We start from the raw sequence: 20,204 nt of genomic DNA on the forward strand, positions 1-20,204 counted from the left end.
AAAAAGAGGTCGATAATAAGCCGACGATAGTTCTAATCACAAGGCAAAAGAGGCAAAGTGGGTCTTGATTGACTATGCTTACTATTAAAATATGTTTAGAGTTTTAGCCCGAAATGAAAATTTGAATTTTGAAAATAAATAAATAAAGTCTTAAATTTGAATATTTGTGGATATCTACCATGGAATTTATATTCCTTTTCGGGAAAGGAGTCCAAGATGACGTCAGATTCTTGGAACAGAAGTCGGTCAACAAGATTTAAAGGAGAAAAGGAAATCAACCTTACTTTTCCACGTTGGACTCTGATTCAAGAAGGATTCGTCCAAGATTTCCAAGATTGCTTATTATATATATAGTCTTGGTTTTACTTGTGAAAGAAAGAATGAGGTCCGCCGAGTGTGCTCAAAAGGTGAGGCCTTGTTGTTGACGTAATGACTTCTTGGAGCGCGGTTTGACGAGTGCTTGATCGTGGGTTTCTTCGTACAATTGCATCAATAGTTCATTGTGTTCTAGCTGATAAATTCTTGTGGTAAGAATTTGTGTTTTAATTTCTTTATAAGATTAAGAGATTATTTTGTGAGGAATTAGGGCTAAACATTGTGTGTGTTATTGGATGTAATTGGGACTGGGAAACACCAAGAGCATTTAAATAACTTGAGTGTGGTTTGTAATCTTCGTGTATCGCTCGATCTATAGTAGAATTCGTTGATACTCTCTTCGTGAACGTATGTCTATATGATCGAACCACGTACATCCGGTATTCGATTTATTTTCTTGTTCTGTCTATTTATTATTTGATCGCTTGTTCCGCGCAACAATTACAACTTCTTGAAGAAGAACTTGAGGCAGAGTGACAAGATCTTTGACATTCCCCGCGAGCGAAAGTTGAAGGTTAGGAGGACTTATGAACTATAGGAAAAAAAAAGTTGGATATATTACATTGTGAATGAAGAGATTTTTATGAATCATGATCTGTTAGTAATATTCCTACAAATACAATCTACAGGAATTTACATTCCTCAATGTGTATCTCCCTTCTTACGCACTTTCATACTGGCAACCTCGCAGTCAAACAGAGACAGAGACTTCTTTCCTGATGCTCCACAGTTTCCGAAGTAAAGCCTGAGCCCACCATGAAGAGGTTAAGAAAGAAGAAAGAAACTGTAGACATCGGAGGTCAATGGATGATCTCCTTCTCAGCGATCTTCATCTTCTTCGCATCTGTGCCTTTTCTTTCCTAACCCATTTCTAAGCTGTCTTTACAAAGCAACAAGAGAGAGCCGCATAGACATCGGATATACAGGTCGCACGGAATTACACTTCTGCCTGGTCTCTATCTGATGATGCCGTGTTTTCTTCAACTCTGTGGTTCAGATTCCTCGGCTCCAGTCGGCTTTTCATCGTCTTTTGTTCTCACAGTTGTAATCTTTTCTTGTTCTTCTATACGTACTGTTTTCTTCTAGCTTTGTTTCTATTTTTTTTTTTTTTTTTGTCTAAATTATTGTCTTGTAGTGTCCATTCGTTGTTTGAAGTTGAGAATCTGCAAGGAGGATACTGTTTTCTCTCTATTATATCTTCCACTTGCAAGTTCTTGGGACATAAATGATGTGATACTCTTGTTTTCCTGCTTCAGCAAAGACCAGCTAGAAGAAATTGTTGCTGTTGTTGTTTCCTTTTCCGTTTGATCGACATTTGTGGTTTCTTACTAGGGAATTAGAGTATGCTCTCTTTCTTATTTTCCTACAGTCAAAGTTTGACAATATAAAGCTTCATTACCCCAAAACTTACTTCAATTTTCCTAATTTGAAATAGCACTCGCGCAAATCACATGTATATTCTGACCATGAATGGGCTTGTCCCAATTATCACTTTCTTGCGGGCTTAACGCAGATGATTTAATTAAGTTCAAAGCATCCCTGCCCCCAATCCAGTCAAATTGCAATTTATACGGGCTTATTATTAATAAACGACAATGCTCCTAACATGCAAATGTAAGTTAATAATACTTTTGTTTAGTGGTCGGAATCTATCCCTTATGTTTATTGTAATGAATAACTAAAAGGGCAGTGAAAAATTAGGTGTAAACATTTGATTAAGTTTTATTTTGTACATATCTTGTCTCCATTATGACTACTTATAATTTAAATCATTTACTTTGGCCGACCTAATAATTTTTTATTATAATGTAACTTTTTAAAGCAATTTTAATATTTTGTGGTTGATACCGCTTTCGTGTTAGTGCTTTTTGGTGATTGGTGGAAATTGAAACTTGTCAATTGTTTGTAGTGCTAGGGCCCACGTGGCAGCTTTAAATGGAAAGCATGTGAAACTCCCAAAGTACTATATTTAAAGATGATTTTCCTCAATGCCCAATCTGAAAGAATATTTCTTCATGCTCGGAGAGTATATATATAAGGAACTATTTTCCAGGTTAGGCAAAGTTGGCTCGATTTTTTTATAACTAGATGTTTATATACAGGTTTGCCCAAATTTAACTTCGAGCTCGTGGTATGGGCAGGCTTGGACAAGGTCATGAGCCGCCAAATTCACGATCAGATCTAAACTATAGTAATATGCATTCACCTCTCTCATCTTAATATGAATAATTGACAAAACAACCCTCAACTATCAATTATGGCCACAAACAAATATAAAAATCCATTGCTAATGCATTCGTAGTTTTACCGAGGGGTGATTGGTTCCTGATTCGGTTCGGTTCCCGGGTGATCTAATCATTGGGCTAGTCGCATTTTTTTGTTGTGATTTGTCGTTGAATTTTTCTCGTTAACGACATATTTTCGGACCACCTCTCATTAATTGCACAGCGTTTCGCTAAACCTGAAAGTCATATTAAGCATCCTAAGCATATTTGATTTAGGTTTAGGTTTACATTCAAGACTTTTTTTTTAAATATTATTCGGTCCGATCTGGGCATTGGACCGATCGTAACCGGTTTAATCTTATGAAACTGGAAATTGGACCGAATCAACCGGTTCAATCCGATCCTGGCGGTTCTCAATTCGGTTGATCTATTATGATGAGCTTAGTTTTACCTCATGAGTCTTGTTAACCAGGTCGATTCTTTTTAGGGGACTTCATCAAAAGAAGAATTTGGGGGAACTTTTATTATATGTTTCCCAAGAAGTCCGTCACACAGCTCCACGTCCAAAAGAAAAGTTGCTTTCCTCTGCTTCTTTTTTTGTTTGTTCTTTTGTTACCTGTAGGTATCTAGGGTTTCACTTGTGTTACCTTTCTCGATCTCTTACTCCGTTTGTCTTTCCGAGCGCATCGTTTTCATGAGGCATCAGACACAACATCAACGCTTTAACAAAACGTTTCGAAGAATCTAACGTTTGAACCCTCGTTTCACACTCTTGTCTATGTAAGTATCTGCAGAAAGATTCCGTTGAAGGAGAGAATAAACTTCCCCTCAATCTCGGGGGCATCCCCAGTTGTGGAAGGAGATGTCATCGTCGTCTGTGTGTAGGAAATGTCAGCTTGATCGAGACCTGATGTGGCTTTCCGTGGCAGGACATGTCTTGTTGATGTGAAGCCATGGAAAGACAACAAAAGTGGGCGCCCCTGGGGTCAACCTCGGACGTTGCAATGAAGGACTTTTCCATCGTGATATCCTCGGAAATAAATTATAAAAAAAGAAGAAGTGGTAATTGGTTCTTACAATACCATGATATTGACTAAATGGTGGTTTACAGTTTGATATTTTATTAAAGAATCGGTTTTGTAAGTCGGTAGTTGTAGCCCTAGCAAAACTCTTTAGAAATTGTATGGAGCTTGCTCATGTCCGTATTGTTAAACAAATGGAGATCACACAATCAACTATTGAATGACCATACTCGATATGCTTTCTAGAGTAAGCAATAAGTATACAGCAAAGTTCCTCTATGAGGCATAGCTTAGCTAGATTAACTTCATACTACTGTAAATAAAAGTGTGGCATGGTATTAATGCTTCTTCCTTGCTCGCCTCCTATGGGCTCAGTACTAATAAGGTTTTGTACGTGCCAGAGAGAGAGAGAGAGAGAGAGAGAGAGAGAATTATACATCTATCACTGATGCTCACTTAGTTATTACATAAAGAGAGAGAGAGTGAGAAAAAGATATTCATGTGTCAATAGTACGCACTTAATTATTGCATACTCTTAATATAGAAGATTATACATCTGTCTCGTCGTAATAGCTCTTTTAATTGTTGCGGGGAGAGCGAGAGAGAGAGAGAGAGAGAGGATTATACATCTGTTAATGATACTCAATTATTGCATACTCTCAATACAAATAATCGGTCTCAAATAAATTTTGAAGGCATACCCACATGATTCGCTAATATGAGAAATGAGGTATATATCAAGGATATCAAATGATCTCGCCGATCAACTGGTAACTAACCAAAAAAAGAAATTCAATTAACTACTCGTCTTTTGCGGTAAATCTAAATTTCCTAATGACTTATAATTGAATATAATATTCTCCTCATACATCCGTCAGCAATACGCACTCACTATTGCATACTCTCGGTACTTGTAATCAGACTCATATAAATCTAAATTCCATAAACACAAGATTCACTAATATGAAAAATGAGGAATATATGAAAGATATCCGATGATCTCACCCATCAACCGCCCTGAAATCTAATTTCATCTTTTGATTTGAATTGTTTCATTGTTACTTATATTATTTTTCAGCAAAAAGAAAAAAGAAACAAAAGAAAAGCAGGTTCTCGGGTTGGCCCTGGAATCGGACCAAAAAAACATAGTAGGTTCCAAAATAGGTTTCAAATTTCAAAAAACTGGGAACCACTTATAAAAGGGTAGGCTTCAGATTCTAGGTCTAAAGCCTACCCACTCAGACCATGTTCACCCCTCATTTTTCAGGAAAGAAGCTAATCTAACTACTAGTCTTTTGCGGTATATCTGAATTTCCTTTTGACTTGTAACTAAATCCAGCAAGTTAAAACTCCTTCAAAGATGCGAGTTGTAGATTATCAACGCAAGTTTTGAGCGAAACAAATTCATTACAATTCAAGCAAATAATAGCATCCAAAAAGGGCAAAGGTTATTCCTTACTTGGAGCTTGTTTCTTTGGCCAAAAATGGAAAGAAAAGAAAAGAAATCAGATGCTTGGCTTCGGGCGACTACATGTTCTATGCATGCACTGTCAATCTGACTTGTGCACTGGTAATTTCTTGGGTCGAAACCAGTTTACCAAGCATAAGCACGAGCTAGGTCTTGTTTGAAAATGTAGATGGCGTATGAGAAAATTGCCATGGTTAATGCAGATTGTAATCATCAAGACTGAACATTAAAAAGGCAAGGCTAAATTGAGATGGAGAAAATGTCAAATTATTAGCATGTTTAGAATCAATTCAACACAAAGAACCTCCAACACAAAAACGCAAAGTTGCAAAAATTGTGTCATTCAAGTAAAACTTAGCTGCAAATTAAGCACCCAAATGTCCTCAATTAACAACCTTCATCAATTGTACATAATAATTCTGCATCTACCAACAGTCAGTGAAAAGGAAATCTATGCTAATTCTAAGATTCAAATCATGAGTTGCCCGGCAACACACACCACCACAAGCATATGTATTTTAGATTGCCTCACATAGTACATATGCTATAAACTAGCAAAACCTAAAAATCTATCGTTTTAGTTAGATTGATTTCCCAAGATGTGGTTTACCTCTCAAAACCTCTTGGAGAAAGAGCCGTTGGTGCTCCTGCCAGCCACGTCGAAGAACTCCAGAGGCAACGAGGAGGCGGCGGCACCTGGCTGCTTCTCCAGCGACTCGTCTCCGTACGAATTCCTCTCGTTTCTGGAATCACTGGCCGTGGCCTTGCTTTGGCTGGCCCTCTCCCCTTCGACTTCCCGGTACTGGTTCAAGTACCGCTTGAGCGGCTCGGCGTAGTCATCGAACCCTAGGGACCCGAGCGCCCAGACGATGTCGTCACCGTTCACAGTCTTGCGCTTCTCCCTGTGGCACTTGTCCGAGGCCTCGCCGGTGACGAAGCTGATGAACTCGGAGACGCACTCCTGCATCGTCTCCTTCGCCTCCTTGGAGATCTTGGCGTTGGGGGGCAGGATCTGCTTCATGATCCTCCCAACATTGGCGATCGGGAGGAGGCGATCTTGCTCTCTTATAGGGCTTGCCTCCTCATTCGAAGCACTCGTCGCTGCTCCTCCGGAGAAGTCGTACTTGTTGTCGCCTTCTCTATCTGAGTTCGAGCCAAATTTGTCCACCATTTGAGAGAGGAGATCGAGGACCCTGTCAAACAAAGACACGTCGCTCTCTTGAAATTGCTTAAGAACCTGCCCCCCTTCTATATAGGCGAATAAACACATCTCATCTGTTGTGAATTGGAGAATTTTACCTTTTTATTTCTTTGGGGTGCCTTCTGCACCATAGATCTAGGTATGGTAAAGGTTCCAGCGAGTGGCGAAATTCCCTTTTGTTGTCTGGTGCACTGTGACGCTACATGATTCTGGTCAATCGTAACTTGTTTTAAGAAAGAAAAAGCCGAAAACAAAATTTGTTCCGCCTCGGAAGATGTACTTTGTCTGAAACTATGGCTATACACATGTCCAAATTGGTCACTCTAAGTCTTTTAGGCTACGTTTGGTCGTCTGTATTTCTAGCAATGATAGAACTGGATAGGATAGGATAGGATATGAAATCCAAAGATTTAGCTATATTATATCCACTGTTTGGTGAATAGTAATAACAAAGTCGGATATTCTCGCATTCTAATCTGTCTATTGTTTGATATGAATAGTATATCGGTATAAATCTTATCCACATTTATCTCACCTTCCTCATAGAATAATTTTATCTGTGCTATATTTCACTTTATCATGTCCAAGGCAGGCACCAAATACAGGATATGATAAAATTATCTTGAATTTTATCCCGACTACCAAATGCGGGGTTAAATAGCAATTGTCTAGGGCAAAGTATGTCATTTATACAAGAGACATCAAGTCCTCAAACCCTATACTGTTGTGTACTAGGAAAATAATTGACCATGTGTTCCTCCAAAATTTCGGGTATTCAAAAAAGGGGATCTCCTCAATTCTTGCCTTCTCGAAAAGCAATAGTGAGTTTCAATGAACGGATTGAATTTTCCACGAAATGACTGTATAGGAGGAGCAATATATAATTAAAAGTTGAAGATAAAAGAAGCAAGCTCATCAATTATGAAGGCAGTGGTCCCCCTCTATTAAGACCCCTTCATTATCTTTTTAATGCTCATGACAAGTTTGAACTTAACAAGCATAGAATAAGGTATACATTTGAAATTTGTGGACCACGTAAATGCACGTGGGCTATGTTGAAATGCCAACACAGCCAAGCAACGCCTAAAAAGAAACGAACTATTAGCCAAGAAACACGAAAAAATCGCAGTGACGGGTTACCTACTGCTTTGGTTTTTAATTAGTATAATGCCCTAAAGAATGACAAGCTCTCTTTCTTAGTTCCTAGGCAGAATTGGTACGGTCATGGTCGGGTCCTAAATCTTTGGACTAGCAGATTATACCCCAAAAGAAAAGAAAAGAAAACCAATCAGCCTAGGGTTTTAGCTCGTATGGAATCGACATATGGCAGGCTGTAATTCAAGCACAAATTACAGAATCTCAATTAGGTTAACGACCGTTCATCGTGGAGGAAACGCTCCGTATAAAGCTATGAAACTTTTATTTGATCTTATTATAATCAGGATGTCCTCCTGCTTATGCAAGCTAGGTATGCCCTAGATGCTTTGGTGAAAATCTAAGTTAATTAAACACTCGAGGAGATGAAATCAATGAACAATACAAGGAAAAGGGTTATTGGAGAATCATTCGACCTCATCTTTCTAGCATCAGATTTTCAGTGTTGGGGTTTTATTTGATATTTTTCGGAGATGTTACGAGCAATAGGGGTTTAACAACGTTGGAAAACCCAAAGGCAAACAAAAACAGATGAACATTTGGAAAACTAGAAGCACTTCCCATGACTCGTAGTGTCGATTGACTACAATCATGAAGTGAAGTACAAACATTATAATTAAATCGGAAATGCCTTCTGATTTTCAGGAGTTAACAAAACTTTACATCCTAAATCTGGGAAGCCTAACTTCTAAGAATGACAAAATTGACTTCAATAGCCCCGCCGTCCCTCCCTCTCTTTCTCTCTCACTCACTCACCAGTTCCAAGGATTAATTATTGGGCTAAAGGACAAAATTAGAATAATTTTTAAGTAGGATTATACTATAAATTAAACCTGTTTTTATGTTGGCATCTTTCACCCTCAAGTAGTTTTGTCCCCACTCCAACGAAGAGGTCTCCCGATGATCCGTTTTTCATGCATTGTAATTAATCGGAGTAGGTCGAGTAAGTGAATTAACTATACATCCTTGTTCATATTCAAATTTTGCTAGAATAAAAGGAATAATGAATTCACAATAACTCCACCATCATCTTTTCTCCATTCTTTTTTTTGTCTATATAAACAAGCTTATGATCCATGTTTCGAGGTCATAGGTGGTCCTTCGCAAGGCTGCTCGAGATCATCCAATCTTCTCCATCCAGGCGTACTTATGTGCGTGGAGTTACTGTTCCACAACGTGACCTGTAAGTGGTCCATGTTTAGTGAACTATATGACCGAAAGTTAGAACTGAAAAAAGAAGACACTCGGGTCCTTTGTGTTCCAACACCGATTTGAGAAATTATTGAATAATACCAAAGTTACTTTTATTGGCCGAATTTTCGTTGCATCTGGTACATTTTTTTGGCCTAACAAAGTTGTACAGACACTACCTTACATGGTCCTTCGAATCAATGTTGGTAGGCCTCGGTTATGGTTTCAGTACCCAGAAAATCAAGAAGAGATTGAATTATTAGCAAATTACTATAACCACACTTTTGATTCGAAGTACCATCGGCATCTTTACTTGATAAAGTATTAAAAAATACGACGATAATGCCACCTTAGATTGCGAGGGAATCTGCTTCTCTAATCGTGATCTTGGGTTCAAATCTTGTTGGGAGCATCATATGAGTAAAGTCCCGAATGTACTATAAGGAACGCGAACATTTGAAAAGTAGAAAAAAATAGAAAAGAAGACGAGCGAATTTTTAAGTGAAAAAACCCTTTTCAAATCTGAAAAGGGAAAAAACCACGGTATTGCACTAGGCAATCTCTTCACTATCAGTAGAAGTATCAATGTTACGAGTTTCATCGTTATAAATACAAAAGATATTGTCCTAATATATAACATAAGTTTAGGGCATATTTTGATGGAAATTACAAGTCATTACAAGTTTCAGCATTATAAATACAAAAGATATTGTCCCAATATATAACATAAGTTTAGGGCATACATAGTTATGATGAAAATTATAAGTATGCCATAAGTAATAAAAGCTCGGTGCTTAACATTACTTTTCTCTATTAGACTCCACAAATTCATCATGCACCAGGCCGATGTGAAGGTTTACGTCTTTAAGATTGTTTGGGAAGATGGACTGGTCGCAATGCGCGAAAAGTGAGCCGAACGCGAGGCGATGAAAATCTAAATGCATGTCATCGTAAGAGGGACTCAGGCTATTCAAAAGGACTGTCACAAGACAACCGGTGCTTTCCCCTTCTCTTCGTTGCTCCACCTGAATTTGATCCTACCGATCAACATCGTAATCACAACCACGATCCCACTAACCCACCTCCAAGATCGCACCAAGTGCCACCACGATGACCTCTCCCCACGTCGGATGACATAGCAGGGACGACAACTCAGCATCCTTGATCTTTATCCGTAAGAACAAAGCTAAAGTTGGTTCACACTAAATTTCCATCAAGTTCTAGTTTCAACCCTGCGCCATATGGATTTGGGACGAGGTTTTCAATCACGGTCCTCGTCTCCATCCCAGCCGTGTTCCGAATAGTGACAAATTCGATTTCTCTTAGTAGGTCAATCAACAATTGCTTCGAACCACCGGAATGGGTTCGAGGAACCATTGGCCGCAGTTGTTATTCGGCCACGGCGCCACTTCGTCAGTCCTATCCGAGTTTCTCGTTAGACCTAGTCGCTCCACAAATATATCTAATAAGTCCGTCGCAGACCCTGCTCCATGGTTCGTTGAGATACCTTAAGACAAGGCCAGCATTCAATTATCTTCGTTACCGAGAAGGGTGTTTCTTTTGCCGTCACTAAGGACATTGGGTCGGCTCTCCGACATATCTGCCCGCTTTGATACCAGATTGACGCAATTGAAGCATTAAGCACGTATATAATCCGATCTGTGGAAACAAATAAACATTTGTATCGCAACACGCACACACGCTCGAAGTACAACAAAGAAAAATCTCAATTTTTTTGTTAATTCATCGAAATTTTATAGGTTCACTACCAACTGTTTAAAAAGCTTAATCTCTTAGATGAATTGGTGATTTAATATTTACATATTCTAACACTCTCCTCACCTGGATTTGGCCTAGGCATGCAAATACGTAAATTAGGAGACAAATAGGGGCAAAAAAAGGTTTGAATTCAAGACCTCCTACTATGACATCAAGTGGGATTCTATATGACCACCGTCAACTGTTTGAAAATCTTAAGCGATAAAGACGTGTTTCACATTTAAATATTCCAACACTCCTCCTCACGCGTAAGTCAGACTTTGGCCTAAGAATAGAAATATGTAATAGAAAAGACAAATAGGGGTCTAAAAAGATTTGAATTCAAGATCTCTTACTGTGAAATTTTGTCGAACTACTGCAAAATGTTATGAAAGATTAAGATATTAGATGAAGTCGTTGTGAAGTGTTTAATTACTCTAATACTCCCTCTCATGAGTAGGCTAGACTTTGACTTAAGACTAAAGCATGGAAATATGTGATTGCTAAGGCAAACAGGGACTCGAAAAAGAAAAAAAAAAACTAAAGACCTCATATTCATATACCGTGTGAAAAATTAAGTGTTGACTACTGTTGGCAGTAGTCCACCAATTCTTATCTTGGTATCAGGGCTAGACGATTCTAAAGTGCATATGGTGTGATGTACAGAATAGTGCATACCCGAGTGCACATCTAGAGCTAATCTTGCTTCTCCTCATTTTTTCTCGAAAAGTCCTAAGATCCTTCGGTCAACGTTAATTTCAACATCGTTCGTCTCATCCAATAGCCAACGTTAGCATACTTTATTGTCGCATAGCCTATAGAACCCCGTCATATGAGGAAGTCCCATCAAGTTACTGTTTCATCAGCAAAACTAGCCGCATCAACCACTTGTTGTTTCCCTCCGACTCCCAGCCTGGTCATTATGACGCCAGCCGCACAGGCATCGTCATTTAGTAACAGTTTTGAAAGCAAAGTCGGCCGGTTCGGTCAGATTCCCCAAGGCTCCAGTTTAATTTCATAAAATTGAAACACGTAATTTTTGGTCCAGTTCCCAATTCTAAGGGAGAATCATATCACTCAGACCGAACCGATTATTATTTATTTAATTCTTAAATGTAAACCTAATTTTGATTAATATATTGAAATTCGAATCCGTGTTACTCACATTTACTAATAATTCACTAGTTCTACTGAGCCACCCGGGAACCGAACCCAACTTGCTGGTCCAATTCTCGATTTCTAGATGGGACCAGATCGGACTAGGAACCGATCAACCTAATTGCATGCAGTATAATTCCATCAAGAGAGAGGACCCTGAGAAAATCTTATGTGCATCAGCTTGTTCTCTACTTTTGTGGAGGCCACCACCTACCTGCTTTTGTTGAGATTCTCTCTACCCATTTTGCTCTCCTCTGTAGTGGGCATCCGACACGATCTGATCCAAGATTGAATTCAGTGACCTTGGCTAAAAAGTAGGGCTTTGTTCCAATTATGTTAAAGTCTTAATCTGAGGATTAAGGAATGCAATACCTCCTCTTTTGCTCCCGCATTCCACTTTGTTTAGGGTCCTCCTTACCTTAATTTAGCATATGCCTTTGTGATTTTAATTGCCTGCTTTGGAATACAACCTTTTTTTTTTGTTGCCCTTTCTTGATATTCTTTCTTTATTCTTCCTCAAACTTCCAGTTGGACCGACTCCCACCGGATGCCTTGGTGTTATTTAATATTTCCCCCCTCTATTTGGCTATATTTAATCATGCTTTCAACTACCACTTGGTGCAACAAAAAAAAAAAATTGCTCAAAATTCTATCTTTCAATGCCCTTCTAACTTGATGAAAGAAAGTGTCGGTTACGTGATTATAAGATCAATGTCAAATGGAATTGATTAACGTATGGAGAATCGGTGCTAGAAATATGATCCGATGAAGTTTGCTTTTCAAAAGTGGAGGTGATGAAAGCTCTCATAGTGTTCTTTTCCTTGGCCAAATGAAGCTGTCCTAGTTATACCACCCCGGTTATTCACTCAAAAATAAACTATCTTAGGACGTGTTTATTTTCATGAAAGCGATTTCCGTGAAACGATTTTTTCCAAACTTCCATATGTTTGGTTTGCTGCAATAGAATAATCAACAGAAAAGGTTTTGCCTTCAAGGTAAAAAAACCATAGTTAAAATTGGAGAAAATGATTTCTCCGTCCTATAAAAAAGAAATTGTTTTCTCAAACTCATTACGGTCATGCAGAATAGAGAACCATTCTCGCGCGAAATTCCGTGACTGTTGAGAGATTCATTTTATTTTAGTATGTTCATAGCATTTTAGACAATGATGCTAATATCATCTTACCACTTTTCGTTAGGGGAAAAAAATATAATTGTGACAGAGAGAATGATTATTCGAAAGTAAGATCTAAATGTAAATAAAAAACAAAAATAATTTGTATGGAAAACATTTTCTTCCGTTGAGAAGCGCTCCACGAACAAACACGCCCTTAATTAGCCAAACTATTGTCAATTAGATAACTAAAGTTTGTCAGAGAAGGATATCTGAAATATGGATCCCCTGCAAATTAGCAAAGCATCGATAATTATAGGTTTAGCTGGACAGGGTAACACTATAAATTCCCAAAATGGTATTTTCACAATCAAATAGTATTCTACCACAACCTTTTCTTCTTGTTATTTCAGAATTCTGTGTTTCGATTAGACTAACTTGCACTTAAAGTTGACTCACAATCCCCATGAACTCTTCAAAATTGTAAAAATAAAAATATCCGCTACTAAATTGTGTTCTGGACTCAATCATTTTGTCTTCCTTTAGTTAGTTCTTTGTGCTTTTCCGCACTCAATCATGTGACAGTGACAGCGGTTTGACAAAAGCAAATATTATTTTTGTTACGACAAAGTTCAATTGTTGCCTAAAATTAAATTTAGGTTCTACAGTAGAGTAAATGTATTCTTATTTAATGGCAAAGTTGTAGTTAAATTAAAGAAAAAGACCATTATAATGATCTATCTTATTGTAGTAATGTGAAAATGGAAAACCCAAATACACATAATTAGTAAAATAGTATCTATAATTTAAAGTATGAAAAGAATTCACTTGATTTAAAAAAAAATGAGAATGTTAATTATAATGTGTAGTCACGACCATTTATATCGAATAATTGATGTTCAGATTACAAAATTGAAAATTTCGGTTCTTTTTAATAACTTCGAATGTAATATAAACAGATATTATTCATGTAGGTTACGACAAGTTTAAATATCACAAATGAAAGATAGAAAATGTTGGAAACAGAAAAAAAACAAAAAACAAAAAACAAATAGACTTCTTTGATTATCTACTCAATTTGGTAGATGGTATTTTCGTCTTAATAATTTTCGAGGATCTGCATGAAGGATGTGTACGAGTTTTAAGGGAAAGTTAACCAATGAAAACTGGGATTTTTAACAAGTAGGGGAAGAAAACTATTGTGCCGTGGAAATATGATTTGCCTTTAAAACCATGTTTTGTAATTCAAGTTAGTGATTAGTATCAGAAATGGATATGATAGCATCTGAGATGATATAAGGTGTTGCATGAGGTTACCTTGGGGCCAAAAACTTACCCGTTCCCAAAGACGGACAGAATCCTTGAAAAGATGAGAGTTGCACACGTCCTAAGGTTTTCTGGTGGTTAAAATGTTAGGTCGACACATATCAAACTTTGAGGACGAAAGAGTCCCATCTCGTACTTTCGATGAATTTTTGAAATCCTTGAGATGTACATTTACTAAGTTAGGAAGATCAAGCAACGTCTCAAATCTGTTTCTTATGAGAAGTCCAAAACCATTTTAATCGTAAGAGAATCAGTTAGGTTAGGCTAAACCCACATTTAGCATTTTCTTTTGGATTTGCAAGATGGTGGGAAAGGAAGGATTATTAATTAATTATTTCAAACGATAGAAGTAATCTTTTTTCGGAAAATATTTTTATATTATTTATTTTTCATGAAGCAAACGAACTTTAATCAAAGGTGGAGATCCATAATCCTAATTTTTGGTCCTAAACAAAGTCCCCACTTAGCCTATCTTGTTTATGGTCTTATGCTGGATCAAGCCCAAATATAATATGAGGCCCATAATCTTTTTTCAGAAAATATTTTTATATTATTTATTTTTCATGAAACAAACGAACTTTAATCAAAGGTGGAGATCCATAATCCTAATTTTTGGTCCTAAACAAAGTCCCCACTTAGCCTATCTTGTTTATGGTCTTATGCTGGATCAAGCCCAAATATAATATGAGGCCCATAATCTCTTTCCTAAGATTACAATACGATTTTGGTGATTTTCAATACAACTTCCGCTCAATTGAACAAATTATACACATTTAGAATACTTATTATACTACATTTTAGCTAAAGCATTTCACCTTATAAACCATTCATGCATCGATTACTCGATGACATTGTCTTAAATTTATACACATTAGCGTACTATTCTCTGGATTTCTTGTTAGACGATCAGAAGAAATAACATGATTCAATTATAAGATGTCAACATCTAACGGTAAGGTGTTAACGGGCCGGGCTTACTCTTCAAAACTAGCCTGGCCCAATACTTTCAGGCGTGGACACCCCAAGCTAGAAAGCAAGCGCCAACCTAAACAAGACCGGCCCAAATAAAATAAATTAATTTAATAATTTAAAAACATAACTAATTCAGTTGGAAAATTTCATTTTTTTCATTTCGTGAAAAAAAACATTAATAAAATGTTATTAGAAATATAAAAATTATATGAAGAAATTCGAGTCAATCTAAGCAAGGCTATTTTGAGCTTCACACAATAAAGCTCGAATGTCTAGGCCTACTCGAAATGTGAATGAGGCCGAAATCCCAGCCCAAAATATTTAAGCTAAGAAATGTAAGGCCATGCTGGGTTAGAATTTGAGGCTATCGGATTTTCATTTTCACTCTCACTTAAGGTCCTTTTTTTGTTTGGGGGGGGCAGGTTGGTCAAATCTTACTTAAGGATTTGCTAAGTGGTTAAAAGCTTGATATGGATCAAGAAGATCATGTGTTTAAATGTCACTTAATCTTATTAACTGTGAAAGCCGTGCCGGCAATCGTGTGAGTGGAGCCTCATTTGATACACATGGACAAGACAATTTGCATACATCCCTGGCTATTAGTCTAGCCGTAATATGAATGTTTCTATGTACTAGTGGTTTTAACTTTATTTTTTCCTTGAATTTACAAAATTGCATGTGTTTTATTGTCTATAAATAACATAAAAATAACCGATACAATCCTAATTTGAAAATCCCTTGAACCCAATTTAACTAATTTCCGGATTTTCAATTAACTAGGTTCAGGTCTAGGGAATTGAACCAGACGGAAAAGGTCACCGGTTCCTGATTGAACCACTTAAAATCAACCGTTTCGGTCCAATTGCTTTTAAAGACAATTTGTTTTTCTTCCCCACTCAAAATTTCACAATTAAAAGAGTACGAAAAATTCTTATCATCAATAATTGGACCATATGCCAATCATTTACTACTTCTCTATGATTGAGTCATTGTCATTCAAAAAAGTTGCCTTGACCCGTCTTTTGTGTTGGTATCATCCAAGAAGGCAATTTGCCTATGTCAACGAAGCACTATGAATTCCCCCTTTCAACTGTAATCTTGTCATCATCCAAATGCTGCTTCGTCCTGGTACAAACCCATTACGAACAAAACCCTAGTTTAAATAAACATTCCATATTAAAGCTAAAATGAATTGGAAGCGTATGGATGTTGGAGATCTGTTGTCACCGAGTTGTTGTACCGGCGTTCGGTCTCATTAAAAACATCGATGTTCGTCGATGATAACATGGCGATTTTCTTGTTGCGTCCAAGTATTATCAAATTTGGGGAGAAGAATCTACGATCCAACCGTCTTCGAAGCACATATTCTTGACTGGAGTTATAGGATTTTGCTTGTTGTCTGGTATAGGGATTGATGTCTCCTTGTTGTCCCTCTTTTTATTGCCGAGCGGCTTGTCGTTTCCGGTGCTTGTGGTTGAATTGAACACGACTGAAGGACAAGCATGTTTCTCGCAATTGCAAACGTATATTCATCTTTCCCTCGACCACACCCTTCGGGAGGAAACCCTAGCACAAGCCTGTCAGAACATAGGTTGTGTTATTGAATTTTCAATTTCCATGAGTAGACTCATTTGAATTCTATACATCAGACAAAAGGGAATAAACCATCTTAGGTTCGAGCAGGTGTACACATCAAATCTTCAATCGACTCTCTTATGCTGAGCTTGGAGCCCGGACTTTTTCCCACGCCCGATAAAACATGCATACGACATGCATTTGAATCTTGCCAGAATGTAGTTCATATTTCCTATCGACACGAAAGAACATGGGTAATTATAGTAGAATCTCCTGCCAAATGTAACCCTAGTTTAAGGGTGAACCAGAATAAACCTTGTATTCGATTTCACTTTCTCATTTTTACGCTCTATTTCGTTATAATTGTGTGCCTAACCCTAACAAATCCTTGGGTTGAGACGAGTGTAAAGCTGGCTTCTTAGGACTTTGTAGTAGACAGAGACTAGACATCATGGAATTTGAAGTGACTCTGGTTCCAATTTGTAAGCAGCTTATGTTGCATTCGAGTTATATGAACGACATGAAAAATAAGCTAGTTAACTTTGTGGTGGAACTTTATCGACGAACCAATGAAGAGGTTAACACATCAGGCCTTAATGTTTGTATTGTATGAGGTAATGCCCCAGTGATCATTACGGAGCGCTTTCACAACGATGTGACTCCTTAATCAATCAATTTAATTTAGGAATTTTAAAACAATACCAAAGCTTATATATCATCATCAACATTTGCTACTAAAATGACATTCACTTGTTTGGTTGCTTGTGGCCGTTCGAATCCATCAAGACAAGCAGAATGCCGCACCGTATGTCCCTCTAATTACATACTTGGCTAGCGAGTAGTGACAAAATAAGCTTCAATTATCGCATTAAATTAATCGAATCTCTCATATATTTAACGATGAATGTATCTTAATCAGAGTAAACCGGGGAAAAAGAACTTCTACCTTTCATTATCAAAATTGTACAAATTAAATAAAAGTAGGACAATTTGGTAGAAGAAGAATCACAAAGTGGAACATGAGAGTCCATAACTATTATCTTTATGTCGTTGTAGAAGGTTGCTTCCTTTCAAAAAGGCAAAACCAATAGAACCAAGAACATGGGCATCTGACGATTAGTTTTATTTTATTCATTTTCAGAGACCTAAGTTAATAAAATCATGACCTATCTGAAAAGAATTTAATCACCATGTTTTATACAAATGTAGTACGTTTAATAAAATCATGGCCATACTTTGATCAAATGTACGTCAGTATAAGAAAATTCGTAGCCTTTAGTACAACAATAATAGTTCCCATCATTCCATGTCTTCTAGACTTACACTTTGCATAATCCAACATTTGACTAGTTCATTAGTTTTTCTGCTCAATGATGATGGATTTACTCATACTTTAGATAATCACCAGTCAAGTCTCTTCTTCAATTTGTTTTCTCATTTAATCAAAGTATGGCCATGTCATTAGACTACGCTTGAGAGTATTGCAAGATTATTTTTTCGTTGACTTTTACTGCTTCTGTACACAACCCTAATGACTATACCAATATGAAATATTTCGGTGGACAGAGTAGAAATCCATTGAGAAGTTGACAAAGTTGGCCCTGATTTTGCGTGACACAGCTTCTGCCATGCGCCTGTCCTCCACCTTCTTTCGATTCTTATCTTTTTCCTTTTGCAATCTATATTCAAAAGCTAATAAACGAAGGATAGAGCCAGAAAAAAGAAATTTAAAGGCCGTATCTAAAGAATTTTTGGAGAATTCACGTTTAGATAACTTCAAAATTTAGAATGTGGAGGCTAAAAAAACAAAATCCAAATGAAAAAGAAGCTGTTCAGATAGTCAAATAACTCATCATTAGTTAAAAATTTGAGAAAAATCAGACTTTTTTCTATGCTCAATAAGATTATGTTGTGAACTGATTTACCAAGCATCAAGCATTTGAACAGGCCAATCTTGCATAAGATTGCAATGGAAGGTATATATCCTATGAATGGATAGAAGTATCCAAAATAATTGCAATTTTGTATCCTATCTTGCTAAAAAATATTATCTGTGCTTTTACTAAAACGCAAAAGATTTATGTGAATTGCTCTAAAGCACTAAAAAGCTAGGTATTAGAAATTTTAACCAAGTATATTGTCATTAGGTGGATTTTCTTTCTTTCTTTTTTTTTTTTTTGTGGGGGGGCGAAGTCATTAGATGGATGAATACTATATGAATAAATAAAACCTACTACAACATGGATTTTAATGATGTGAGATAATCTTTAAAACATACACATTTATAGGTTTTATATGGAAGTATAAGTACATATATTAATATAGGCAAGAGTCCCATAAACCACTTACAAATTTTCTAGTGTACATAACTCTCTATGTACGTAGCTTAGCAAATTGTCCATTCTAGTGAACGACCTGACAAAAATTATTAGTTCAACATGAGTTAATAGCAGAACTCCTTGCCAATCGTCTTGGTGCCAGTAAAGGGCAAACTCTCTTCACCAGAACAATGTACATTATACACTTCAAGAAGCAATTTGAAACTAGCCAACAATTTATGAACAATAAAGGTGTGAACGCGAGTGAATTCGCTCTCAATTTACCTTCCAAGGTTTCTATATTCACCCTAAAAAAAAAAACCAAAATAGATGGTTGGCTGCTTAGTAATAATCCAACATCTGTAATATACTTGGAATCCAGATGGGCAGGGTCCCAATTAAGAATTATCAACTCTCTAGAGAGAGTAAAAGACAAAAATAAGAAGAAGAAATTACGGGATTATTGATTCGATTGCCCACAAAGAAGGACAAATTATGCGAGTGATTAAAGCTTTTTGACTGGACATTCTATTATGGTATCGAAGTGCCAAATTACATACCTTTCAAAGCCCTAAGTTTTAATTTGCGTGCATATTGCTCCCCACCCTTCGCACATCTTTAGCCTAATTTTCCACATGTGATGGGGTGTTAAAAGTTGTGTCCCGCATTTCTTGAATACGAGATTTCAATGGCCTTCCCTCTATTTATTAACTTGAGTCTAATGATCTTCGAATAAGAATAGTGCTTTTTGTACTAAAACCAATGTACAAAAATGATTGCAAATTCTTATTGTTTGTGGAATATATGACCCATAATGTGCATTTCTAAACCTTGCATTACACTAGTTAAAACAGTGGAAAATGGTTCTAAAACTTGTGCATGGTAAATAAGTAGGAAGTATTTCATTCAAACTTCCTTATTCTTGAATTACTTGATGACGTGAAATTAACTTCTACGCTAGCAATATCATGTTGAACCATCGATTTACCCTCTCTTGTATCTATATGCATTAGGATTCCGATTCACGGATCTCTCGGTTCTAGAAATAAAAATAAGAGGATCGAACCATTTCTTCTGGCTCTTTTTCAAATTCGATAAATGTTGGTTGATCGTATATTTCACTATAGTTCTATGATTCAAAGTATCATTTCCTATTTGATCCCTTTGAATTCCATATTCGAAGGGGGTGTTCCAAGTGCTTAAACAACTAACACACCACCACTACCTCAAGAATTTTCAGATAAATTGGAGTGATAACACATTTCTTATAAGGTATCTTTTAGGGCAACTGTTTGTCTGTTCCCAATATATATAAAGCCAAAGAAGACCAGGTTCCCACAAAAACC

The 20,204-nt window shown here is 36.9% G+C and overlaps 1 protein-coding gene across 1 annotated transcript; it reads right to left on the reverse strand.

The window, feature by feature from the left end:
• Nucleotides 1-5,432: 5,432 nt before the first annotated feature.
• LOC115750201 (nuclear transcription factor Y subunit B-1-like) lies at nucleotides 5,433-6,382 on the reverse strand. Its single transcript, XM_030687393.2, has one exon. It carries the CDS (start codon nucleotides 6,358-6,360, stop codon nucleotides 5,704-5,706), a length of 657 nt encoding a protein of 218 aa, XP_030543253.1. The 5' UTR covers nucleotides 6,361-6,382; the 3' UTR covers nucleotides 5,433-5,703.
• Between the last annotated feature and the right edge of the window lie 13,822 nt (nucleotides 6,383-20,204).

The sequence above is a fragment of the Rhodamnia argentea genome, chromosome 1 (assembly GCF_020921035.1).
Source record: "Rhodamnia argentea isolate NSW1041297 chromosome 1, ASM2092103v1, whole genome shotgun sequence".
NCBI lineage: Eukaryota > Viridiplantae > Streptophyta > Magnoliopsida > Myrtales > Myrtaceae > Rhodamnia > Rhodamnia argentea.